This window comes from Hakea prostrata, chromosome 7, assembly GCF_041222555.1.
Source record: "Hakea prostrata isolate BN-2017 chromosome 7, UWA_Hpros_2, whole genome shotgun sequence".
Taxonomy (NCBI): domain Eukaryota; kingdom Viridiplantae; phylum Streptophyta; class Magnoliopsida; order Proteales; family Proteaceae; genus Hakea; species Hakea prostrata.
This window is the reverse complement of record NC_142606.1, coordinates 73,180,311-73,208,055: the sequence shown is the minus strand read 5'-3', so window position 1 is coordinate 73,208,055 and position 27,745 is coordinate 73,180,311. Positions and strand designations below refer to the sequence as shown.

The 27,745-nt window shown below is 38.6% G+C and overlaps 1 protein-coding gene across 1 annotated transcript; it reads left to right on the top strand.

Annotated features, from left to right (window-relative positions):
* The first annotated feature begins 22 nt into the window (after positions 1-22).
* Positions 23-27,745, top strand: LOC149012037 (26S proteasome regulatory subunit 7). Its single transcript, XM_089160324.1, has 10 exons — positions 23-186; positions 3,536-3,617; positions 17,380-17,471; positions 17,560-17,637; positions 17,753-17,814; positions 23,848-23,992; positions 24,193-24,411; positions 24,543-24,724; positions 26,183-26,358; positions 27,151-27,745. The coding sequence occupies exons 1-10, from the start codon at positions 103-105 to the stop codon at positions 27,306-27,308; spliced, it is 1,278 nt and encodes a 425-aa protein (XP_089016450.1). The 5' UTR covers positions 23-102; the 3' UTR covers positions 27,309-27,745.

The following is a 27,745-nucleotide window of genomic DNA, read 5'->3' as shown; positions in this document are numbered from 1 at the left end:
AAAGAACCAAAATTATACAAATACAGAGAACACTGCAGGGCAGTTCTGCTATCTTGCTGCGGAAGTAAGGTCGGAGAAAACCATCGAAAGAGAAGTTGGAACATGGCGCCCGAACCTGAAGAAGAAAGTAATGAGAAAAATCCACGGCCTCTCGATGAAGACGATATTGCTCTTCTGAAAACATATGTACGTTTTCTTTCTAATAAATCTAGTCTCTCTTTAGCTCGTTTGATTTTCGCAATTTAACCGTTGTTCTTTCAAGTTTGGTGGTTTCTATAAGGATTTTTGTACTCGAACGTCTATTATGTTGTAGGATCCCTTAATTTCCGTTCATCATCGATTATTTTTGTCATTTGGATGTCGGGCTTCGTATAACCAGTATCTCCGAAAAAAATAAATTTGAGTTCGGTTTTATTTGCAGCTCTGCCATCTTTCTTTTAACACAAGATACTGGTTCTAGCTACTGATGTAGGATTTCTGATGACAACTATTCTTGCCAGTTCTTATTAACCATAGAGCATTTGACTCAGTAACAAAGGACTATTAGGGACTCATAAACAGAAGTTGCACTCTTATCGATGGAAAGCGTGGAGATGTTCGTATGGCAGTCTTTTGGAAGTGTAGATACTAGCAATCATGTTGAGTTGAATTGCGTGGGCCACTGTAGGAGTTATGTTCCGTGTGAATTATGGATTTTTTTTTGTTAGCTTGGTTTACGTGTCTCAGCTGGTGATTTAATGTAGTAATTGGTCTTGGACGAAAAAAAAATGTAGTAATTGGTCATAAATTGGTAGGACGTCAACCAGAAATCAATCCTGTGATTCAGTAAGGGAGAACATATGATTTTGAAAATCAGGGCTAGGATTGTTTAAATTTGAAAATTTTGATTCTAGGGTTTGGGTGTTGCAACCATACTTGAATGATTTTGGTTACAAGGGTATGGGGATGATATGGTCCAAAGAAAATAAGGATCCGATGCTTAGATTGGGGTGGGCAAAATATATGTGAAAATCACCTCGTGCATGATCATGTTTCAAGCATAAGCTTCTTTGAACTTGAAACTTTAATTAAAAATGGGTATGTGGCTGTTAGGCTTATTTGGAAGTCTTGATCAGCAGCTTAGATAGAATGAAATGATGAATATGGAGGCTTTCGTAGATTGAATGAATTGCAATTATGAAATAAGCCTGTGAGTAGATTCTTGTGGAGGAGGATGTCCAAATTCAAAAATAGAAAGGAGGTGACAACCATAGTAGCTCACAAACTCCACGAACCATAGTTCTATGAATTGCAATTATGAAAGCTGTGGTGTGGGGGGGCCTTCGGGGGGGGGGGGCCCCCCCCCCCCTTTTTTTTTTTAGATAAAGCTACCACATTTTGTTTCTTACTTCTCCAGGTAACTAGATTACCTCCAACAAAGGTACAGTAACCTGAAATTGACTTCCTGTTTGGAGATCCAACCCAATATGCATCAATGTATGCTTCTACTCTTAGATTATCAGTGGGTGAAAAAATATTTCTTTTTCAGGAGTTCCCTTCAAATACTGTAGTACTCTGTAACAACCTTCATGTGAGCTAAATATGGATCATGCATGAATTGGCTCACTATCCCCACGGCATAAGCGATATCTGGCCTGGTGTGGGACAAGTAAATAAGCTTCCCTACTAGCCTTTGGTATCTTCCTTTGTTCACTGGTTCTCCCTCTTTTTCTTTAAGTTTAGCTCCAGTTTCAATAGGGGTATCAATTGCTTTACACCCCAACATTCCCACGTCTGATAATAAATCTAGGACATACTTTCTTTGGGATAGGAATATACCTTTATTTGATCGAGCCACCTCAATCTCTAAGAAATACTGTAACTCCCTAGATCTTTAATCTCAAACACTTTGCCAAGAAAGTCCTTCAACCTTTGAATTTCTTCACCATCATTCCCTGTGATGACAATGTCGTCTACATAAAAAATGAGAAGTGTGATGTTAATACCTGACTTCTTAATAAATAATGTATGATCAACATTGCTTTGCTTGTACCCAATAGAAGTCATTGCCTTCAGGAGGTGTCCAAACCAACATCTAGGAGATTGTTTTAACCCATAAATTAACCTCTTCAACCGATAAACTTTCCATGCAGTATTGTCATCGGAGAAAGCATGTGGGATTTCCATATAGACTTCTTCCTCTAACTCCTCATGTAAGAAGGCATTCTTTAGGTCTAGTTGGTGCAAGTTCCAGTCTTTGTTCACAGCTGCATGCAACAGGACTCTGACAGTGTTCAGTTTCACAACAGGGGCAAAAGTCTCCTAATAATCAATCCTATAAGTCTGGGTAAACTCCTTTGCATCTAGTCTAGCCTTCAACTTGTTGACTGATCCATCCATATTTTGTTAACCACAAACACCCATTTGCAGCCCACTGGTTTTTTCCTGGAGGAAGTGTAACCAGCTCCCAAGACTTCTGTTTTTGCATATATTTTAGAGCAAAGCACTGGCCAACTCTTTGGGTACCATATAGGTACAGCCGTACAGAATTGAGTGAGTATATAAAGTTAAGGTTCTTACTTGCTTGTGGCTGCTGTGTTATGATTCTTGCCAATTTTTCTTTACTACCACCATGAATTTCCTATTTTTAGCATTCCAGTTGAGGACATGATGTAGTAAATAAATTTATAGCCTAATTTGAGAGAAAACAAGGGCGGGTCTTATTGCTATAGTTAGGTTGCTCCATTTTGATGAAGTGGTCATGGTCCAAATCTGGAAATAGCCTCTCTACGGAAGGTGTAAGGATGTATACTTTAATATCACCCCTCCCTTTCATAGGAGAAAAATTGAACCCCAGTGGTAGAGTATCATGTAATGGGTGAGACTTTTCTGTTTTTTGATTTGATAAAAGTTCACCGGGAGGAAAAAATTGAAGAGTTTGCTAGTTTAATTCTTTACGCAGTTGGAAAATATTTGAGAAATCTGCTTGAGGTGGGCAGCTCTAGGTCTGAGGCCTACCAATAGAATCTGATATTGGGTCTCTAAGGAGTGATTTCCAGTTTTTGTTTCTTTGGGTTTGTAAGCAATGTTTATATTGGACTGTCAGGGAATGTCTTCCATATTTTTTATTCTCTCTCTCTCTCTCCTTTTCTATATCTATATATATATTTATATGTCCTGTTATATATACTGGTTTCTCATCGTTCTTCTATTCAATGTAAAATTGATTCTATTGGATTAATAATAATCTCTTTTAGCAACCAATAAGAGGAAGACTGAAAATCTTATTTGATTTTTAGCTATTAAAATATATGAAGCTGGCAGAACAGAATAATTTATTTTAGTAGAAGTAGAACCCATAATCTGTTTTCCACAGAGACAACAATAAGCAATTCAACCAATGCACCACCAATCATTCCATACTCCAGGAAATAATAAAAGCTAAAATGGGAAAATAATCATACATGGCAATATGGATTTTGAGGATTTGATCTAGCCATTTTTCTTTTATTTTAAAATTTTTTTAACTCTAATTTCTTTTATATGTTGGTTGCAGGGTCTTGGACCATATTCCACCAGCATAAAGAAAGTGGAAAAGGAAATCAAAGAAATGGCTAAGAAGGTTAATGATTTATGTGGTATGTTTTTTTCTCCTAATGTGCTGGATTTTTGAAACTTAGGTGAAAGAGAGAGAGTTAGGAAATCAAAGTTAAGGTTGCTGTAGTTAAATTTTTGCATGAGTTCCATCAACTTAGTGGTTCAAATGTACAGTTACATAATTTAGGTTCAAGTATTTTCTAGATTGAACTGTTGTAGTTTATTTCATTTCTGTATTCACTTGCTTACAACAAAAACCATAACCATAACCATATCGTAAGTTCTTAACAAATGAGATCGGCTACAGGGATCTGAAAGAAGCTGAGATTGATGTAAACCATATCCAAGACCATCTAATGAGGGCCCAAGGGGCTTACTACTACCCTATGGCCCTACCACCAACCCAAGTAAATTTGTCCAAGTATAGGGTATTTTTGTAATCTTGCACTTTTTCAGTTGAGTCAACTTAGGGTGTCATTGGGTCCAGCATGTTAGTGGGACCCTAAATCTGCTCCTATTTTTTAAATTGAGTCATTGTAAGTTATTGGAGAGTCCTTAGTAGGGCCGGATTCCTAGTTTGTGAAGGAGTCCATTAGGGTTGCTTAAATCCTTGCAAGAAATCGACATCCACTCCACAATTCAAATTGGAACTCTCTAGAGTAAGTTATGAAGGCTCCTTGTGTGAGTTAAAAGTAGTAAGAGTCTTAATTAGAATTGGATTGTGAGAATCTAAGTTGGTTTCTTAGGTTGAGTACTACTGTATTTTCTTTTTAGAGGTTATAAATAAGCCTTCATACTCCGTAATTAGCAAGTTGAAATTGAATAATAAAAATAATTGAGAGTTCCAAGCAAGAGGAGACGTGGGTTTCCTTAGGGGAGCCTGCAGCAGCCATGAGAGTGGGATTTCTGCAGTTTTCTTCAATTTCCAGCAGTCTTAGTCCATCTTCAAGAACATCCCCAGCCCCATCCCGGCCCTCCTCTCTTCTCCCCTACCACCCACAACCGACCCCCATCCATCTAAACCCTAGTTTTAGAATCCCAGTCCTTCCCTCCCATCACAATACCTCCTCCAACCCCATCCGAAACCAGAAAATAAACTTAAAACCTTAGGGTACCCTTACCCCTTACCTACATCTAATAGAAACTAGAGAATCCCTCTTCCATACCCTACCTTCGACCTAGGTACCAGCCCATTCTTTCCTTCTATGTAATTTTTAAAGGCCCTACCCAGCATTACTACTTAGATTACAACTTAGACTGAATTAACAAAAAATAAGCATTGAAGGAGTTGGAGTCGTGGGTTCTAAGGAGCATGGTGGGAGGTCTCGTGAGATATCTCATTTTTTCACATAAGCGAGATGAGATGGAGGTCGAGAGCAGAGAGTTGGGATATCTCGCCGAGCTCTTGCCAGATCTCGCTATATCTCACCATATCTCGCCATATCTTGCCCTGGATCTTGCTGGAACTCTCAATTTTTGCCTTTTTTTGATGGATTTCGGCTGAATTTTCACTTGCAACTATTCTTAGCACATCTACAACATCGAAAGAAGATCAATCATTCTCTGCTTGTCTTATGACATGATTTTATGACTTATATAGAACTTCTAATGGTTGAATAATTTCACTATTCTATTCTTGAAAATTGAGATTGTGATACTCATATGGATGGAATTTTGATGACATTAGTTTACTTGATGCATTTGATACACTTGCTTTTCATTTATTTGCCTTAAAGGTTCTATATTACATATTTTATAACATTGCATTCCCTAATCCTACAACATTTCGGTTTCACACTATGGGTATACTTAGAAATCATACATAGGGTTGTTTTCTAACAAATCCAAGGTCACCAATGTGTTCAAAAGGCCTTAAATAGGCTTAATACCAAATTTCAACCCAATTGGGACCCTAAAACCCACCGAGATGGGCCACCGAGTTGACACAAAAAAATTGTATGTCTCGACCGAGATCTTGCCAAGATGGTCAAGATCTCGGTTTTTCAAGTTGGCAAGATCTCGCTCGAGAGCAAGATCTTCTACCATGCTAAGGAGGATCCCCAGGGCTGAGTATGATTTAATTTCTGCAATTGTCTCCTTCTTCAAGCTTCCTCTCGCGGCAGTCTTGTGATAGCAACTTGAACTACCTTGAGTGTACTAGTCCACTCAGTCAACAAGAGAAACCCCAACCACTTTCTTTACTCTCATTCCCTTCCCTAAACCTTGTGCAACCTGCCCCCACCTGTCTCCCTCCGTTATTGCGGCAACCCCTCACCCCCTTCCCATCTTCTTTGACCCACAACCCTATCCAGCCCTTCCCCCTCTTCCTTCCTTCTCCCTTTCCATTGATCTTGTGGCAGCTTGGGAAAAGAAAAAGAAAATAAAAGAGAAATAAAGAAAAAAAGAAAGGGAGAGCAAAGAAGAAAATAAAGAAAGAAGAAAGGGGATTCAAGATGCATTCAAGAATTCATCAAGAATCACCCAACACCAGCCCAAGACCCAACTGTAGGCTTCCTTTTCCCATCCCAACTTACCTAGGGTGTGTCTGAATATCCCAAATCCATAACTACTAGAATCCAGCATCCCACTTCAGAGTTTTTAAAACCCTAACCTTCCCTAATACCTTCCATACACAAGACACAATTCCCCAAATAGACCCAACCCGCCTGGGGATCTTTGTTGTCCTAAAATTTCCTATTGACTTCACCATAACCACTTGGGTAGAATTACAACCTTAACTTCCTCATCCATCCCATAACTACCTTGCCCCAATTTCATTCCATACCTATTCTACTCAATTCCTCCCTTTGAGAGAACCCATAATGAAGATCTATTTTTTTTCCGATTAGCTGGTTCACTTTGAGAGGGTCCTGAAGTCTAGCCCAGAACCTGGGTATCACCCTAAGTGACACTTGACTTTACCCCTAGCTTGAACCAGACCCTAGAAACCCTAATTCCTATCGAACCGAGTTTTTCCAAACTCTAAACTACAAAAATCAGATCTGAAATTACAATCACAGCAAGATTTCAATCACATAAACCTAAAGCCCCAAACCCCTAAGCCAGGCGCAAAGGGAAACTACCCAAGTTCTAGTCTTATACTTGTAAACCCTAAAACTATCCAAAACCCCTCCATCGAAGTTAATTTCAACCCTAGAAGACTGCTGATTCTCAGGGAAGAAGATCCTGAAGTGAGCTTGGTTGTAGGGCATCAATTAAACAATTAAACCCTAGAACATGGTTCACATCAGACTATCAAGGATAGTAAAATTATCAAAAGTAAAAGGAAGTAATATTAAGCAATTGATAAGTAAGAATCAGGCAATAGTCAAAGCAGTATCCTAGAAGCATCCTCCTGTATGGGGTTAGGAACAGGGGTCCTTGTTCTCCAGACGCTTTTATTGGTGGTCAAACAAGGATCCTTGTTCACTCACTTCTTCTTCCAGTCAATCTCTAACACGTCGAGGATCCTAATATATTAAAACCTGACTTCCATGCTGAACGGGGGGAGGCATGTGTGGAGTTACCTATGATATGTTTAGGTGGTTGTGCTGTTGGAGTTGCCTATGATGCATTTAGGTGATTGTAAGAGGTTGGGCTTGTGAACTAAGGGAAATAAATGATGGGGAAAAGATGAAAGGAAAAAACAGAAGGGAAAGAGGCACAGCCAAAAATGAAGGAGAATCTCAGCTAAATAATACATTTGTCCTTGCCCCCCCCCAGCAGGATCTAACTGAATTCATACTTGGTACAAGACCTAGCCTATGCATATCCTTGATACTGTCTCCGATGGTCATTTAAGGCCTGCTTCTTGTTCTTTTAGCTCCTTGAATCAGGATTGTGGTACTCCTTATTGGGGTATTAATGGGTCTCAATGATTGATTTCCATTATTTTGCAATTTGCATTTACCCCTGTGATGTGAATCAAAATTCTTCCCTTGCCTGAAACCCTTGAGTGGGCCACATGGCCACTCCCAAGGGTGCACCCAGGGTGGTTGAACCCACTAGGAGGGGTATTTTGGTCACTTTAGCCCTAATTTAGTGGCTGGTAAACTTTTTAGAATTTTATTTTTAATAATTTGTTGAAGAATTTCAGTTAATTTGGAAGCCCAGTTTGAACTAAGAGTTCTTGAGTCTTGGGACTCTTCTTTAAAGGTAAGATCCCCAACAGGCTTTATTTACAGGAAGATTTCCATAGTGTTTAAGTCTTAGGGGAATCTATTTTCAAGGGATTCCATTTGATCTTTTGTGATTCATTTCAACGGTTGTGATTAATGTGGTGGAATCCTAATTTATGAAGGAATCCCACTTAGAGTCAGGTTCTTGAGTAAGCTGTAAATAGCCTTTTTTCTTTGTATTGTTTAAGTCTGATTATTGAATAAATTTGAGTTAAGGAAGTGGCTTTAGTAAGGGGGCCACAGTTGAGTAATTAAGAGTTTTGTTCAAGGGTCAGCATCTCTAGCAATAATTCCAGTATCTTCTTCTACTTCCAGGAGCAATTGTCAGCCACAGCAACCACAAACAAGTAAGTGCAGTGGCCCCTCCCCCTGCCCTCACCTCCCAACCCCGTCAATACATTCCCCAGCCCCTTCCCTGCCTGTTCAACCCTAAAAAACCACGCCCTCTTGCTGTCTCACCCCCTGGCAGCAGCACCCAACCGCTGAAAGCCCCTCGCAACAACCACTTCCCCTGTTTTGGCTTGCGGCAGATCTGAAACTAGAAGAGAAAGAAAAAAGAAATAAAGAAAAAAAAGAAAACAAGGAGAAGGATACAAAGAAGAAAATAAAAGAAAAGAACAAGAAAGAGAGTTCAAGATTGCCAAAGACCTTATCCCCTTTCCAAGAGAACCCATATTGATCCAAAATTAATTATCCTTTTTTCCTATCAAACCTTAGGAACAATTTCATCCAATGCCATCCCATAGGGATTTGTTACGCTTCCCTACTGAATTTCACAAATCCTGTAACAGTCTTTTAGTTAGCCTTTGCCAAACCAAGCCTGTCACAATTCTTGAAAGACATACAAAACAACCCATACCCTTTCCTTGAAGTTTCCTATTAGATCCTTGTTCTTTTGCTTGCAACTTTATCAACAGCCCTGGGCAAACCCTTAACTTTAGGGCATCTTTCCAAGAAACCCTAACCCTAAAATTGGGTTCAAATTACCTTGATTCCTTGCTTTTGTGTCACCTGCCAAAACAATACAAACAGATGTAGAGCAAAATCAGCACTGTCCTAATTTGATGGGGTTGACTCTCCCCAAAGAAAAAAAAGGGTAGGCTAACCTAAGGTCAACCAAAAAAGGGAATGAAGAGATGGGGAAAGTAGGATGGAAAATGAAATGTGAAATGATATACAAAAAAGGGAAATAAAAGATGGGAAAAATTTTTTTAAAGAAAAGAAAAGAAAAGAAAAAAAGAGCACAAGGGAAGAGGCACCGCCAGCAACTGAGGAGAATCTCAGATGATATATTTGTCCTTGCCCTCCAACTGGATCTAACCAAGGCCGTACCTTGTACAAGACATAGACAATGCATGCCCTGATTTAGCCTTCAAATTGATGGCCATTCTTCAGGATCCTTGGGGTGAATTCAGCAGTAAACTAGACACCCTTTAGGTCTTCTAGGGCAATTTAGAGGTGGACAGCAGCTATATCAGGGCCAAAACACCCTCCGGTTGGAGGGATTTGCTTTCTAAACTCTTTGGCTAGGGTTTGTAGGTTTCTAGGGTGTTTTAGGGTTAAAGGGAATGAGGGTTAGGTTTTTAATAAAAATAACAAATTTAGTTGTTTTACTATTCAAACTTAATTCCTGAATTTTAGAGTTAAGTAATTAGGGTTTTCTCAAATTTGGGGTTCCTAAGAGGAAGGCAAGGGTTAGAGTTGGGATCAAAGGTAGGGTGAGGGCCATGGTGGGAGATCTCGCGAGATATCTCGCTATTTTGAGATAGCGAGACGAGAGGAGAGGCGAGATTTGTGAGATGGGATATCTCGCCACATCTCGCCGAGATCTCGCCACATCTCGCCGAGATCTCGCCACATCTCGCCGAGATCTCGCCTCTCTCTCGCTGCAACCATAAAAACTTGCCAGAAACTTGATTTTTGGCCGGAATTTGTTGGGGATTCAACTTCTAAACATCTTTAAGACATCTACAACATCAAATTATCATCATTCAAGCTTATTTCAACTAGATTTTCAACAAAGGTAAGATTTTCCCCCAAATTTGAATTTTTTTTCAAATAGAATGTTCTACAGTGGGTGTGTAAGTCTAATGTAAATATATGTTGATCCACAAGCTTCGATCTACACTTTCATGGAAATCAATTTAATGTGACATTTAAACCGATATGTGACATACTAAAGTAATGAGTTGACTTGGGAGTCATATGTGGCCAGCCACAATCGGTGATGCCACTCGTCTTGGCGAATCTTATTCCCCTTGATTGTGCAGATGTGCGGAGTGATACTCTTGCTGTCTTGTAGTCTTGTAATCTTATTACTTACATACTCTTGTGATTGTGAACTAATGGATTATGATTTATGACTTACTAGAAGTCTAAAACTTCTTATGGTTGTAAAATTTTGAAGACATTTAAGTTCTTTAATAGTTTGATGTGTAATGTATTTGATACTTTATAGTTGATAACATGAATTACTTGATGTCTCTACATTACATGTTGTCTAACCTTGCATTTCACAGCACTTTGATTTTACACATAGGGTTGACTTAGAAGACATACTTAGGGTTATTTTCTCACAAATCTAAGGCCACCAATGTGTTCAAAAGGCCTTAGATAGGCTAAATACCAAATTTCAGCCCAACCGGGGCCCTAAAACCCACCGAGTTGGGCCACCGAGATTACACCAAAATTTTGGTAGATCTCAACCGAGATCTCGCTATTTTGGAGTGGCGAGATCTCGCTCGAGAGCGAGATCTCACACCATGGTGAGGGGAGGGGATGTTGATCCAAGAATTGAATGGGTTTGGGATGAAGGGGTTGTAAAATATAACTTAAAGCTAAGATTAGCGTTTCTAGGGTTTTAAAGAAAAGGAGAAATCAGCTAGGGTTTAAGGTGATGGGTTAGGACTGAAGTAGGGGATGAAAGGTAGGAAAAGGGAGAAGTAATTTGATTCTTAAAGTGAGGTGGTAGGGTTAAGTAAGAGCTTGGGGGCGGGGTCTAGGGTTAGGGCTTGGGGAAAATTCTGGGGTTTGAAATCTAGGGATTCCTATGCTGCTGCAAAGGGAGAAGGAGAAGAAGAAGAACTAGAAGAGAGGGGGCTCGGAAATGGAAGGGAACTAGGGAATTAGGACTGGAAAGGTGGGGAAAGGGTGCTGGAGGGATTGGGGAAGGGGGAAGGGGGGAAAGGACTTGAAGCATGGAGGGAATGGGCTGTAGTGCTGGATTTGGGTTTGGGGCTAAGGGAGAAGTCTCCAAGTGTAAGGAAGAAGAAGGGGGATGTTGGGGATGGGGTATGGGGTATGGGTTGTACTTTCCTCTGTTGATAAGGAAGAGGGCTTGAAGAACTTTCAAGTCTGCAGAACTTAAGCAATCAACCACACAGGCTTTCCCTCCTTCGAAAGAACTCACAACTCTACTCTCAATATCCTTCCAACTATCAAATTTTATTGTTGAACTAGTTGGCTTGCTTACATTGTGAATAGCATCATTTAGAGCCTTTACCGAGGGATTTCCTATTGGGAGTCAACAAACAAAGATCAAACTCAACTAGGACACTTAATCAAAGTAGGACCATGCAGAAGGACTCTTAACTAAATAATAATTGCAGAATTGGAAAAAATCAGAAGAAATCTAATTTGAAATATGATTCTAACTTGACTCTCCTACTTGGCTAGGACGCTGTCATAACTAAGCAAACAAGGACTCAAATGACAAAGTAAAAATAGAATTGGACTCCGAAAATTATGCTGAACCTAACAAGACCAAAAGAGACTCAAGATGGGTGGTAAAATGACCAAATTGCCTCCATGTGGTTCGGTTTTCCTATAGGGCCACATGGTTTTGGGCTGCTGTTCCTTCTTCCCTTTATGTTTATGGGACTTCTCTGGAGGGTGGAGGGTCCCCCTGGTTACATCATGCCCTTCATCATAGCCTCTTAAATGGTCACGTGAGGCTTCGGTTCTAGTTCTATGAGCTCTTTTGAGTTAGGATTATGGTACTCCTTATTGTTCTTGGGAGATCCATGGGTCTCGAGGATTTATATCCATAATACCAATTTTGCATTTATCCCTGATTCACTGCTTTTGTTTCGCCCATCAAAACGATACAAACAGAAGAACAACAAAATCAGTGTTGTCCTGATGGAATGGGACTGACTGTCCCAGAAAAACAAAGTAGGCTAACCTAAGGTCAACAAAAAAGGGAATCTAGAGATGTGGAACAGTAGGATAGCCAATGAAATTTGAAATGAGATATGATATAAGGGAAATAAAAGATGGGAAAGAGATTTAAAGATGAAAAAGAAAAACCATTAAAGGGAAGAGGCACAGCCAACAACTGAGGAGAATCTTAGCTAAATAATACATTTGTCCTTGCCCTACAACAGGATCTAACTTCTAGGCTATGTAGTTAGGGCATGAAGAGTTAGAATTCTATCCACTGCATGATGTGTGTTATAATAAAGTGCAAGGACATAAATTAGTACAACGTTAGATGAGTTGGAAGGACAATTATAACCACAATGACTATAAAGTTTCATGTGTATTGACAAAGTGACTGTCCACTTCAATGGATCTTTAGACCCACAAGTATTCTATGACTGAAGAGTTGCCCTGGATGACTATTTCGATTTGTATGACTTATCAGAGGACCTGAAAAGATGAGACTAGCCAGAACTAAGTTAGTAGGTGCTGCTAGAGACTAGTGGAACACAATGGAGAGAGAGTGATACAATGAAGGTAGAGAGCTCACGACCTGGAATCAGCTGGGACGGAAGTTCACAGAGAGGTACTTAATCAGGGATGGATGTTCTTTAGGAGGGAGAGTTAATGTGAACCAGACACAGGGCTACCCTAAGGGCCGAAACAGGGCCTAGGATTGCTGCCTATACAACATAAAGTCAGTGGTATTCTGGTAATTTGGACTATCTTACAAGTCCAATTAGGGAAAGTTGGATTTGGTATGTTAGTAGGAGTCCAACTCTACTTTTGTTTTGGAATTTGATTTAGTCTTGGTCAAGTTATTAAAGGTCCTAGTCTAGTTAGGAGTCCTACTTAGAGAGGTATTCCTTTATTTGTAATCCAAGTTCTACTGGGAATATAATCATACTCATGTTATGCAATTTGATTCGTCCTAAGTTGAGATATGTGGGTTCAAAATAGAGAATGGCATTCTATTATTCAACACAGATGATGACATGTGATCAATCAAAAACTTGCAGTAAGAATTGTGTCACCAATATTCTTTTGGAACTTCCATATGAAACATTAAAGAGAGCAATTTCCAGATGATGTTTGTTCTGACATTCATCCACTTTGTATCTTCGCTGAATTTTGCTAGCTTCAGACCATGACAAAACAAAATCTTGGACTGAAATGCGAGTTGTTAGAATTTCATCGAAATTTCGCTGATATGTCGGCTAAACTTCGCTGATGGTCAAAATCTCACAAAAAAATCGTATCAAAATTCAAATAAAAGAAAATTTTCAAGCGAAATTTCGTCATTTTGATTGAGAGCTCCTAGAGTTGTGAAATTTTGTCCCCTTGTTGGATTTTGGTGACTTTTGGGTCTGTCTTGGTCCTTTTTCGCATGTTCTTGAGTGGATCTTGCTGACAAATGAGTGCATCAGCATGATCGAGTGATCGAGCCTTGTTTTAGTTAGATCTTGGCTTCTTCTTCTTTTTTTTTTTTATTATTTTTTCTTTTTTTATTATTAATAAAATAAATCTTTGGGGGAGTCCATTCTTCCCTAAACTAAGTTTTTTTTTTGAAAATGCATGTCATATAGTTGTTGGATGGGCATGGAAATAATATATATTGAACGTTTGGGCTGATCTACAAGCTCACAATGTCGAATTTTCCTTCGCGAAGTGGATTAGTTTTTATTTTTCAACGTAAAAAAATGTATTTTCCTTCAAATAAAATTTAAAATATATATTACGTATATCTTTTATGGTAATGGAGTAAATATATGTTGAACTTCATGGGCCGATCTAAGGTCTTGTGGAATTGAAATATTTTTCCACTTAATAAGTAATTATCAAAAATAGGGAAAAATATTTTGAGATTATAAAAAAATTTGAAATGTCGGGTTCTTATATGATTTTGAAGTGCTATCCATATGGTTTCATTGCTGGTTTTGCTATAGGAAGCTACTTTTATTGCCAAAAATTTTAAAAGATGATTTTATATTTTAAAAATACATGTGCAAGAGTAAAATTAGTTACTAAGTTCATCATTGTTTCCTTATCTGAAAAAAAATAAAGATTTTTATGTTGTTTAGTGACTTATGCAATCATTTTGTGTATGCAACAATGGTAATTCTGGGAGTAGGTGGCAATCAGTGCCACACATGCAAGGGGAGGCTAATTCCCATCCTATAAGGTAGGGAGAGAGTAGTATCAAGGCAAAGAGTAGAGATAGCTATTGGTCCTAGACCCAGGGGTGACCCTGCATGGTAGGACTACACACTAAATGATGTTAATAAGTAAATGACCCAGCATAACTTCTGTGGGTGTTAGTTGATGGGAGGTGGCATTGGTAAGTTCAAGGCACAACTCATCGGCAATTTGAAGGATATTGCAGTGTACAACATGGTATCAATAGAGGTTGTATATGTAGTGAGATAGTTGGAAAAGGGGGTAGGAAAGAAGGTAGAGAAACAGAAAAGTGGCCATCGCACTTGATGAGGCAATGGGGGGGGGGGGGCTTCTGCTAACCCTTGTTGATTTTGATTCCAATGAGGATGATGATGATCCCGTTGATGTACATGCAGCTGTAGAGGCCATGGAGTTGAGACAGACAATGGCAGAGAGCAAGGCATTGCTGCATTAGGAGTAGAAGAGGGCCAAAGGCAATGCAAGAGCTTTTTCCTCTTGAGCAGCAAGAGCTGGTCCCTTTAGAGTTGTAGGAGCTGGAGAATCTGGGGTTGGTGGTATTTTTGGGATGTTTAGGAGGCCCCGGAGTCATATGACTGCTCCTTTATCAGCAGATTTTTCATGATGAATGGGTCCCATGCTAAAGTAGGATCCAGATGTTTTCAAGAAGAAGGGGATAAAGTGGCCCAAGATCTCAGGTGCTTGGAAGAATATGAAGGGCAAGGTGAAGGAAGTAATGGCCATGTGGATGCTCTTCAACACCATTCCAGCCAACATAGCACAAGCCTACTATCAGGCTATGATTGACACCATTGCATAGGCAGGTCCTAGTTACCTTGGACCCACCCCATGAGGTCATGAACAAGTATCTTACATTGTAAAAGGACGAGCTTATGGAGTACATTGCATCAATAAGGCCCTTCTGGGAGATCTACAGCATAATGTGTGATGGATGGACTTGTCTGAGTAGAAAGTCCACAACTTTATGGTGTATCGTGATGGGAAGACTATGTTCTTGGGATATATGGATGCATCGAGGTAGGTGAAAGACCATAAATACATTTATAGGCTCTTGCAGGAGGTGGAGGAGGAAGGGGTGAAGAATGTCACGCAGAGGATCACCGATAACTTTAGTAGCTTAAAAAGGGTTGGGAGATGATGGTGCACTCCAACGAATACAATGTCTTTAAAACACCATGTGTGGCCCATTGTGTCAACCTCATGTTATAGTTAACAATCACTACAAGTGATTGTAGATCAATGTTTTTAGGGACGGATTCGAGTGCTTTGGTTCAGATGTTGCTGTGCAGGGACAAAGATGCACAATTCGAGCTAGATCAATAGCTTATGTAGAATTGTTACATTTTAGTATTTTACTAGTAATTAAATTATCTATTAAGTAATAACTTAATGTTTTTGTTATAATGCAGTTAAGTGATGGGTCCTTTATGACATGAGTATAGAAACCTCAAGAGAATGCCTATCAAGGTCCTCTTGCAGACTTCTTCCGCCTTTGGATGTGAAAGGAATTAGAGTACCTTTAACTTGATCCATTTGAAGAGGCAGAACAAATTTGGTTCTGACTCAAATGACTTTGTCTTTATCCATTACAACATAAGATTAAAGCTTCAGCACATACAAACCCAGGTAGAGGGTAATGGGCATTATTGATCTTGTAGATATCTTCTAGGTTGACTCAGATGATGAGGATCCCCTCGTTGATTGGGTGAGGGACAGGGGTGAGTTGGTGTTGGACCAGCTTGGAGGGAGGCTTGACCCATATATTACTTAGCAGGTTGGTGTTGATGTCCATGAGTTCATGGTTAACCAAGATGAAGTACATGTACAAGAGGCATTGGTGTTACTATTGTAGACGAGGGTCGGTCAATGCCCTCACATGACAATGAGGTTGTGCCTTCCAAATGTGCAAGATCTAGAGCCTTATAGTCAGACTCAGGCCAAGGATGATGGTGGTGATGATGATGACTATGCTGATGGTGGTGGTGGTGATGGAGGAGTTCCAGAGCACATGGTGGTTTCATTTGCTGGAGACACAACCTAGCCCCATCAGAGTCACTAGGGAGTCATAGTTCACACATGCCATCTAGGATGTGCACCATGATGGTATACCTCGTCATAGGACCAAGGGCTTCACATCTAAGGGTATAGGGCTTTGTGGCATATTCCACCCATTGGGGCAGATGGACGCGAATGTGACTAGCTTGGCAAACTCAATAAGATCTATGAGCTTGGATGGTAGGGAGAGTGTGGGGTTTGCATTATACGGGGCTTATGGGCCTAGCTACTGATATGGCGATTGTGGCTCATCTACTGATTTGGGTGTTGCCACTATATATGGATCATTCCAGCTGCCGCATTAGATTTGAGGATGGATCCGCATTGTATGTGGAGTCCATTTTGGGTTACATTGACTAAAGCCAACACGGTGACCAGAGCCACAATAGTCGAGTATTTTCCCTTTTTACACACGGCCTAGGATGGATTGGCTATTTTATGTGGATGATGCCACCTATAGAAGGGCAATGATTGACTTCATGGACAACTATAGGCATACCATGTTATGGCCCCAGTATATCATGCACAGAGTTCCATAGGTGTAAGGATGGATTCAGCTGGCCACAACAGCTATTATTAGGTTAGGTAGGTCTAATGTGTATCGTAATTTTGGACTTCTTAGTTCTTATATGAATCTTCCTCACTTATTGTAAATTGTAGTTCGTTCATCTATTGTTATTTTATATTTGTTGTAACCATGTAATGACTATTGAGTTTTATACTACTTTTATATTGAGTTCTAGTTGTATTTTTTTTGTTTCATTTTAATTAAAATATTAGTTTTTTCTTGCATAATATCCATATTTTCATTTGTTACAATTCATGTTCCAAACTTCCAATTGTCGCCCACATACAGCCAGGCATGTATCGATCAAGGACACCCCTTCGAGTTAGGTTTTAGGCAAAAGTAACATTCCATTGTGTTTATTAGCCTCAAATTAGGCTGAAAACCATAAACCAGGCCCAAAATTCCACCAAAACATTGCGTTTAAAAAAAAAAAAAAGAGAGAGAAAAAGAAAAGAATATCCGAAATTTCGGTGTCTCGCCCATTTTGCCCTTAGGCAAAATGGCAAAACGAAAGGAAATATTGCAGTATGCTCTAGAGTTTGAACTGATAGGTATCTCTTTTGTACTTCTTAATCTTTGGTTTCTTTCTTTTCTTTGAAAATACAGGTATTAAAGAATCAGATACTGGTTTAGCTGCACCCAGCCAATGGGATCTTGTTTCTGACAAACAGATGATGCAGGAGGAGCAACCTCTACAGGTATATATTTTTCTGTCATCTACTGTTTACTAGACCATGTTGGTATGTTCCTTTTTCCCATTTGTTAAATTTTGATTGTTCACAATAGGTCGCAAGGTGCACAAAAATAATCAACCAGAACTCTGAAGATGCAAAGTATGTGATAAATGTTAAGCAAATTGCCAAGGTAATCCTTGTGACTTGAAGTTACTAGATTCATAAACCTGTTATCAGTTTCCTCCTTTTTGTGAAGTTATGACTTATGAGTAGTTATTTATGCATTGTTTTTTTGGTTAGTACAGTTTGTCGTTGGGCTGGGTGATAAGGTTTCTCCAACTGATATAGAAGAAGGCATGCGTGTGGGGTACTGTCTCTGTCTCTGTGTAATCCAAACAGTGATGTTCTTTCCCTGCATTTCTCCTCCTCTTATCCTCTTTTATAAATAATTAAGTAGCTAAAGATCATGATCACCACTTTTACAGTTGTTTTTTCATTCGTTTCTTGGACCTATTTAGATAATATATGTTATGGGTTTTTGTATAAGCATTTTTTATTTGTAATGGGACAATTATAACACCCAGATTTATGTGTACTGGGTGTACACAATTAAAATTTTTAATTAGGTAGCTAGTATTATTAGTGGGGCCTATGATCTGTTATTTAAAAAGTAATCTTCTTAGATGTAGTTTATCCTACTTATGGGACCTGGTTTGGAGGAAAAGTTGGTTTTGGTTTATCTTGTGATTCTTTTAAAAGAGTATGTGTGGAAGGGGTTCTTTTCTGAATAAGATTTTATCCCTTTTATTATTTGATTGATAGTTTGCTTATGAGGTAAGCAGAGAACTTAAACTTTAATTTTTCCTGTTCTGACAATCTCCAGTTGAAAAGCTCTCCTCTCTCTCTCTCTCTCTCTCTCTCTCTCTCTCTCTCTCTCTCTCCCTCTCTCTCTCTCTCTCCCTGCTTTCCTTCCATCCATTTTCACGTCACCTGCCGATACACTTTTTGATATATTATGTAACCATTTATCAGACTTAAAGTTGATGATGTATACCATGGGTCTTAATTCTCTTGTTTGTTGTCCAATAACTTCTCGCCATACAATAGAACTTGCTAGATGAAGCAATTCCTGAAGTTTTGAATGCTGATACTTTAAAGAATTTGAAACCAGTAGAGTTGAGGCAATGGACAATGTGAAACTCAGTATTACAGTTGATGAGGTGTGAAGAAAAGATTGCAAGAAACAAAAACAGAGTTAGAGTTTGAAGCATAGATAGTTGAAGACACAATTGTATAGAAGGTTCCATGCCTTGTTACATTTGTGACATCCATGAGCTGCCTGAGTTCTGCACTTCTGCTATGGTTTGAAGGCAGATGTTCACTAAATAATCGGTTTCTCCATTCTGCAAAATTTGTGGTTGAATTTTCTTTAAGCAGGGGAGAATTGATGTGGGTAAGTTACTTGGCTTATTTTAGTGGATATAAGCCTTGGGAAAAGCATTGGATTTTGATCCCATGGGCTTGCGTTGTAGGTGGTTAATTTAATGAACCAAAAATAAGGGTAGAAACTAGAAAGTAGGAAAAGAGGATTTATTTAATTAATTTAGTTGGAGTCCTATGTTGATTCTTTTTATTCTTTAATTATTTCACCTTTATAGTCAATTTAAGATACCTTATTTTTTGTTCGAGCATTGCCACGGGGTCATGTCCCTCAACTTCACATTCAGTGGCAACATTTTCTCATGGATGCACTAGCCAACTGGAGCAATTCTTCGAATTTTGAAATCTAACAGGAATTGACCAAAGATTTAGTCAAATTCACCCATTTTGTCAGGTGGTGGGGGCATGAGCAAGGTGCAGCTGGAAGGGACGTTTGGAGGTTGTGTGTGTGTTTTTTGCAAAAAGGAAAAAAAGATGAATAAAGGGGATATTTCTTCGCCCACCTCTATGAGATTGGTGACAAGTTAAAGCAGCATGTTTTCACCCATCTCTATGAGGTTAGGGATGAGAGCATATTGGTGTTTAAATGAAAATATTGACTGTGATATCATCACTTAAAACAGTTGTGTCATGGAATGGATATGGTTGCTTTTTATGCATACCAGGGGAGATCTTGGTTGTTTTCAAACCAAGAGGGGAGAGGTTGGCATTAAGTCACCCAATAGGTAGCAGATTATTATTTCAATAAGATCCTGAAAGATGGCAGAAGTTGATCAATAGATCAGCCAGTGGGTAATTATTATCTTTTTCTAAAGAAAAGTTTCCATTGTATGAGGCTCCCACTACTGCAGGGTCTGGGAGGATCAAATGTATGTAGCCTTACCCCCTGCTTTGGAGGAGAGTCTTTTTCCAAGTTCAAACTGATAAGAAACTAATTGCAATCGCACAACATATCCTATGGCTGGTAAACTGAACTATAACCTTTAAATAATAGTCACAGGTATGTAGTGAGGGGTATTTGTGGTGATCAAAAACTGAATAACACCCTTCTATCCAGCTGTTTGGGTCGTTTCCTGCAAAAATGGGCATCTCCAATTGACAACAGAGGATATTGGATGCCCTTCTGTCTCCTCTACTCAATCTGGTTGCCCCCGGAATTGTGCCTGCATGTTTTCTCTAGTTGAGCATTGGGAAACCCCTGGTGCTCTCTCCTACGTGACCTCCAGTGACTGAGAATCTTCCTCAACAACTTTCCCATGAAGTAGGTATGACCGTATTTCCTCCCTGAATTCCTGATGGGTTCGTTCGTCCTTTTCCATATGCTGAGATCAAGGAACAAATTTCGGTCGAAACTGGAATTTTGACCTTCCAAAAGGCTGAAATTCCTAAATTTTGACCTTCCAAAAGGCCGAAATTCCTAAATTTCTACCAAAACTGGACACTTTTTTCCAGGATTTTGGAACTTCAATTTCGGGCCTTATATGGACTCAAAATGATTTGGATTCTTGCATACTACTTATTTCAAGAATAATAAACACTATAGAACTACTAGTTTACCAAAAAAACCATTGAAAATGTAACATCCAACTTTCCAAGTATATACTACATATGAGAAGAAACGAGAATGTTTCCAATTACAAATCTACTCCATTCCATGTCTCCCTCTTCCGTCTGCATCCCATACAAATGACAATATAAATCCCATGATGTTTGCCCCATATAGTTGTCCATGTAGTCGCATTTAGCAACTATAGCTCTGTACGTGGCCTCATCCACATACCTAAGATTTCCTGACAGTGGGAAGTTACATACATGCTTCTAATAATAACCTCATATTTATATATAAAATAATTTAAAAATATATAAAATACACACTATCTTAAAAAGCTCCACAACATGCTCCAAAAATTGCATACATGCTTCCACTAATACTCTCCTATTTTTAAACTTAAAACATAAATTAATTAGTTTTTTTAATATTTAATATTTTTAATTATTTAAATATATATTAAATACAGTAAATTACATAATTAACAGAAAAAAAATTGATTCAACACCATCATAGCAATATGGTGTCTCAACTCTCACATAAATTAATTTGAAGCTCATACATCTACCATACATATACATTTTTAGCAATATACATAATTTTTAATAACAGAAAAATTAAAAATTAGTAGGAAGAATAAAAAATTAATTTTGACACTGCAAATTCATAGATCAACACTCTAAAGTAAACATACTTAAATTTGGAAGCAATCCAAGAAGATTTAAGGTAGAAACAAAACAAAAATTAGAAAATGAGGAAGTTGGTTACTCACCTTGCAAGATTTGAGAAAATGCACCTATGGAGGAGCAAATCAGGTGTTTGAATGAAATGGAGTTGTAGAAATTAGGTGAAAAGAGGCATGAAATCAAGAGAAATAAAAAAAAAAGTTAAAAAGAGGGTCAAAATGTCTGAGGCGATATGGCTCGAATAAATTATAACATAAGATTGTATCGTTTCGGCTCGATACCAAATCGGTCGATATTTCGTATCGTATCGACCGAAATTTCGGTCAATTTTTACAAAACGATGTATGGGACACTTTTCGTATCTATCCTTGTATTTTGTTTCGATTTGGAAAAGTGCAACATTTCAACCGAAATTTCGTTAATTTCAACCGAATTTTGTTCCATGGCTGAGCTAGAGATTCTAACTTAGAATCGATTGTGGACATCTAATTCTATAGATCTCTTACAATGGATTCTTGATCTTCTATCTCGCCCTCCACTCTGCTCCTTACCATCCCCTGGGATTCATCGATGGTTCTAGGAACATTCAAAAATCTGGTTAGGTTAGGCAATAGGTTCTAGAGGGACTTTTGAATCATAGAAACCCTTCTAACAACTATTACAAGTAAGAGGAAGAAGAAGGGAGACTACTGGGAGGTATTTTTTTCTTAAAAGGAATGTTAATCATCCTAGGAGAGTCGCTGCATCACAGAGGAGTAGTAGATGATGCAGCGAGACTCCTAGGGTCTACCGCTTGGTGTAGGAAGGGTAGGTGGTGGTTTGTTTTAGGTTGGATTGGAATGGTGTTGAGGGTTTAGGCGATGGCTATTATGGGTGGTGAAGAGTTGTCGGAGGTGTCGATGATGGTAGGTGTGGAAATTAAATTGCTAGACTCAGAAAAACTTTCAACTAGACTCAAACTCCTAATTGGATTCAACTTATGACTTACAATATAAAGGGATTCATTTTTCTCTGGGTCTAGCAATTTTAAATTTGGTTTACTCTAGATTTGTTTGTTAACGTTGGTTGAATTCAGTTCAATCAAGGTTTTTCTTTTCATTATTCAAGAGTTCAAGTAAGTAGCCTACTTCAATAATCTTCTCTCCCCCCTCCAGTTCCAGCTTGTCTACCATTCCCGTTCTTAATTTAGGAATTTACTTTTTTGTAATTTTTATTATGGTTGCCCTTCCTCCATGGTTCCTTGCTCAAAGATGCATATAGTCGTGCCTCTCTTTGGTTAAGGTTCCTTTTTTATTTATTGTTCCATTTATTTATTGGTGTTTTATTTATTTTTTGCATTTGGACTCTATGCTATAACAAAGGGTCCATGGTTAAAAAAAGCTTAGCTACACTCTCCTTCCTCGATCTTGAGCTGACACTTAGGCCACTTCCCCTTTTATGTATTATTTTATTTCTTGTTTTTTTTTTATTAAATTTTACTCCTCTGTTTACTTATGCATAGATGACAAATGGTTAGTCTACGTGTGTTTCTAATTCCCAATTTTCCGTTAGATGCATTTGTTAGGACTGTTAATTTGATTAATTAGTTAAAAAGAAAATTTCTCACTCTCACGTTACTTTAAGAGGATTAAAATCTATCTACTATATCTCCCTGAGATCAACCAGTTAGCTACACAATACCGTGCACTTGCGGTTATTTTTATCACAAACACCCATTATTATAATCATTGTATTGTAAAGACTCTATATGGCTCTGTTGTTTTGAGCAGTCTTAGATACTCCTAATTAGGCTTACAAAGTCCATATGTTTTTATCAACTTATCATATTGTAATTTTTGAGCAATGTAAAATGATATATCATGAATTTCTGTAGACTATTATTCGAATTTCCTTACATTAGATAGAAATTCACAACTTGGATCCCAAGATCTTTGTAACTTGCAAACTTAAGCGGCTGACTAGTTTTATTTACCATTAGCGTAGAGTGATTACAAAGGTACAAAAGAGGTGGAGATGTTATAGGTTTTTATTTGTATGATTTGGTGTTTATATATTTGGTCTTGGGCTCATTTTGGGACAATTTAATTTTATGTTTATGACCTATTAATGAATTATCAATTATGGTAATTAGTTATGGGTGATGAATAATAGACATAATATATTATATAAATGAAAAATAGATTTGGTACAGTTGATGAATAATGTATTATATATTATCTGTTTAGTTTACTTTTGTTGGTTTGGTAATTAGGAAGACTGCGTGCAAGGTGGAAGTTGATGAGAGGTATAAGTGAAGTTCTGTTCTAATTTTTATTAAATTTTCCATTTAATCCTTTAGCAATTCTTTTCATGTTCATCAACAGTACCCACATAAACAAAAATGTACAGTTTGTGGTGATAAACCATAAACAACCCTTAAGCTATTAATTAATTTATGCTTCTATATATAGATTTTTTTTTTTAATGGGAAATAGATATGATAAATCATACCAAACACATCTATTTAGGTTTATATTTCAGGTTTCCATCTGCTTGTAGCTGGAAGCTTAACAATTTTTTGTAGACTTGTAGTATTTGCATTCTTCATGCCAAACATTAGCTTTACTGCTTCCTGTATCTAGTGATTGAAGGTTTTCATTTGTGCTCCTAGTTCTGTTTGAAGCTCTTTCCTCGCCCTCATGCCCTTTTTTTGTTTAACTGTTTTGTTTCTTGTGGTTTTTTTCAGGGTTGATCGAAATAAGTATCAGATTCAGATTCCTTTGCCCCCAAAGATTGATCCTAGTGTTACCATGATGACAGTGGAAGAGAAACCGGATGTCACATACAATGATGTTGGTGGATGCAAGGAGCAGATAGAGAAGATGCGAGAAGTGTGTACTACTTCTAATGTCTTTACTAGTTTTATTCATGGATTATGCTTAGGTAGTAGAATGCTTTTAATGTTTTGTTGTAGTTTTATCATTCATGGACTGGTTTTAGGTGGTAGAAATTGACCACAAACTACTTGTAGCTGTCGATGCTCCTGCCCTCAGTACTCAATTTTTCATTTTTTCTGATTCTCTTTCTTAAGGTTGTGGAGCTGCCGATGCTTCACCCAGAGAAATTTGTCAAGCTTGGGATTGATCCTCCTAAAGGCGTTCTTTGCTATGGTCCTCCTGGGACTGGCAAAACGCTCCTTGCCAGGGCTGTAGCTAACCGAACTGATGCTTGCTTCATTCGTGTTATTGGAAGTGAGCTTGTCCAGAAATATGTTGGTGAGGGTGCTCGAATGGTGCGAGAGCTTTTCCAGGTGATGTTTGCCTCTCTAATTATAATCCATGTCTTCCGTGTGTTGTTCAGTCATATTGGCCAAACAGAGAAGTAAGTTAGATGTTATTGGTCCTCGAGTAGTGACTGACATATTTTTTAACACTTCAATAGATGGCTCGATCAAAGAAAGCTTGTATCGTCTTTTTTGATGAAGTGGATGCCATTGGGGGTGCACGTTTTGATGATGGTGTGGGTGGAGACAATGAGGTTCAACGGACAATGCTTGAAATTGTGAATCAGCTTGATGGATTTGATGCTCGAGGGAACATCAAAGTTCTAATGGCAACAAATAGGTATGTTTGTTTAACACATATATACGTGTGAGTGTAGATTAGTGGGGGATTCGCACTATAATGTTGTGTGGTTAGGTAGACCCCAAGGTCCCTAGTTCACCTGTCATGTCAGTCCAGACGGTCAATAGAGACTGAGTCCCAATTTTTGCTGAAGAAAAGAAATGAAAATTTTCAAAGAAGAAAAAGACACCTAAATGCAAACAAAATATGCAAATAAATATTTCCCCACCCAATCCTTCCTTATCAGTCGCCATATCCCAGTCAGCCCCAGTTGTATCCTTTGTGGGAATGGTTTGGAAGATCTGGATCACCTCTTTTTTTCTTGCCCTTTCTCCAGATTGCTTTGGGGAAAAGCCCTAGCCTCCATTTGGCCCCATTCGAGGTGTTCCTTTGGGTTTCCCGTGATTGGCCTTCGATTTTGAGAACTTTGCTAGAACTTCCATTTGCGATCGGATTGGTTAGCTAGTGTATTGTGCCTCTATCCATCACATTTGGTGCGCAATCTTAGAAGATGGACTTCCAAATCCTGCTCTATAGATAGGATTTGGAACGCCATATTTTTTTATGTTTCTTCTAGGCTGTTAGCCATTACCCATCCCCCCTATTGATGATTCCCTAAGGAACAGGCTCATTGTTGTTTCCTGGGGCCTTAGCTCTTCCCTTCGGTCTTCTGCTTAAAAACCTTGTATTTGTTTCCTTATCGTTAATATATTATTCATTCATCCCAAAAAAAAAATGCAAATACATGGTAGATTGTACAATAGAAGGTGTTTAACACCTGACCAATGTAGAACATTTCTTAAACATTCATACCATTGGTATTACCACATTACCCTTGCACATGGCAAATCGGTGCCAGTGTAGGTAAAAATTGCCCGACAACTTGTTATTTTCCCCCTAGTGTAACTTATTAAAGTTACTAAAGGACATTTATGGTTTTCATTTGGTGAAACTGTGGCAAAATTTTTCTTTTAAGTACAGCGATCAAAAGCCTTGAATTTGCTGTGTGTGTGGTGGTTTTTAAGGAAAAAGCAAAATATAAATCAAGAGCTCGAATCATCTCAATCTGAGTCTGTGATTACCTCAACCTTGCTGTTATGTTGTTCTTGGGTCTCAGAGCAGCACAGTATTCACCATAGGAATTGCTTTTCTTGGCCAGGATTCCTGGTGCCTGCAGAAGTAGTGGATAGTTGCCAAGAAATTGATTATGTAATTGTGTTTGTGCCTTCCTGCCAACACTTTCACCTAAGACCATCTACTAAAAGGATTGGTATCGACTTAATTATTCATTGGCGTTGTCAGTTTTAAGAAAAGAAAGGGACATGAATAGAAGAGGATTGGTGCTTGGATGTCAGCATCAGTACTGTGTCCTTGCTTTGGCTTGTTGATTTCCTTTTTGTCTTTTGTATCCTTGAGCCTATGAGTTTTACTGTTGACCTTTATTTTACCTCTTTTCAGACCTGATACCCTAGATCCAGCTCTTCTACGACCTGGTCGGCTTGACCGTAAGGTTGAGTTTGGGCTACCTGATTTGGAGAGTAGAACACAGATATTCAAGATCCACACAAGGACAATGAACTGTGAAAGGGACGTTAGGTTTGAACTTCTTGCTCGTCTTTGCCCTAACTCTACTGGTAAGTAAAGCTGCGACTACTATCTTTTATTTGTGATGCTGCTTGTCAACTCCATGGGTGTTACAGACACTGTTAGCCAATGTTAAATCTCATTGTCATGGTTTTTTTAATTAAATAAGCCATTTCATTGACAGCCAGTCATATTACTTAATTTTTTTTTTTTGCCCGGGGGTGGGGGTGGGGGGTGTTGCTGCTGGGGATGCGACTGAAGAAGTGATGGGACAAAGAGTCCAATTATAAGATCTCCTTGCTTTTCCCCAGGTGCTCAGGCTAGCTGCGGTACTCTTTAAGCATGTTTTCCAAAACAACCAATTCTCTAGTAATTTAGGTTACCTTTGTTAACGATCTTTTTGGGAGGGTGAACGACTGTTACCCTATGGATCTTCTTTTTGCATAATGGGTGGTTCCTCAAATGTTAGATGGCAAACTGTTGCCAAGCTTATCCAGATGGTTCATATTTTCACATGGATTGTTGGATTAGTCATACACCTTACAGATTAGCCACGTGTTGTATTACTGACTTAAATTCCTCGTATGCCCATGTATCCTTTGTTTATTTTTTTTTGAACTCCCAGCCGTCTTTTAATGTTCCTTTAGCATTCGTCTCTAAACCTATATTTTATCATGTGAGAAAGCCGACCTTTTGGTTTACCCATTCACAAAATTTTGGGTAATCTGTCACATGGCTGATAGCCATTCTATTCTGGTTTTCTGAATGTCTCTTATAGAAAAGCTTAATGGAAAATAGTACCTGCTGATTGTGGAATCAATTTGTTTATGAATTTGCATCAGGAGCTGACATAAGAAGTGTCTGTACTGAGGCTGGTATGTACGCCATTCGAGCACGAAGGAAGACTGTCACTGAGAAAGATTTCCTTGATGCTGTGAATAAGGTCATCAAAGGCTATCAGAAGTTCAGTGCTACACCCAAGTATATGGTGTACAATTGATGAATAGCTCATTGTATTGGAGGAGGGAAACTTTTCTGTGCTCATCTTTTGGCGGGGTCATTTGCATCCCAGTGAATCTGTGGTTACGACTGTTCCAGCAGCTGATTGAATTGGTTGGGAGTTGGAAACAGCTGGAGAATGCCACCAGGGTCATCTTGTCGGTTGTGCTAACTTAAGTTGATGGTATGGATAACTATTTCTATATTGTTGTACTAAGTTTTAGATGATTGTTCCCAAGCACTTTGTGGTCGGGTTCTTGACAGTGAGATTTACAAGTTGAAAGCAATCGCAAGTTCATTTGTCTATTATTGTGTTTGTGGTCAAGTTCTTGAAAGTGAGATTCACAAGTCGGAAGGAATCGCAAGTTCATTTTGCTCTTATTGTGTTTTATTAAGACCGTATTAATTAATTGCACAAGGATTCTGTTTGGGGTTAAA

What these genes read in the sequence shown, in the direction of transcription:
- LOC149012037 (XM_089160324.1), top strand. Translation starts at nt 103, where the DNA reads ATGGCGCCCGAACCTGAAGAAGAAAGTAATGAGAAAAATCCACGGCCT. An exon ending in GAAGGTTAATGATTTATGTG is followed by an intron (nt 3,618 to 17,379) that starts GTATGTTTTTTT and finishes TTGAAAATACAG; the next exon opens with GTATTAAAGAATCAGATACT. An exon ending in TCTTTGCCCTAACTCTACTG is followed by an intron (nt 26,359 to 27,150) that starts GTAAGTAAAGCT and finishes AATTTGCATCAG; the next exon opens with GAGCTGACATAAGAAGTGTC.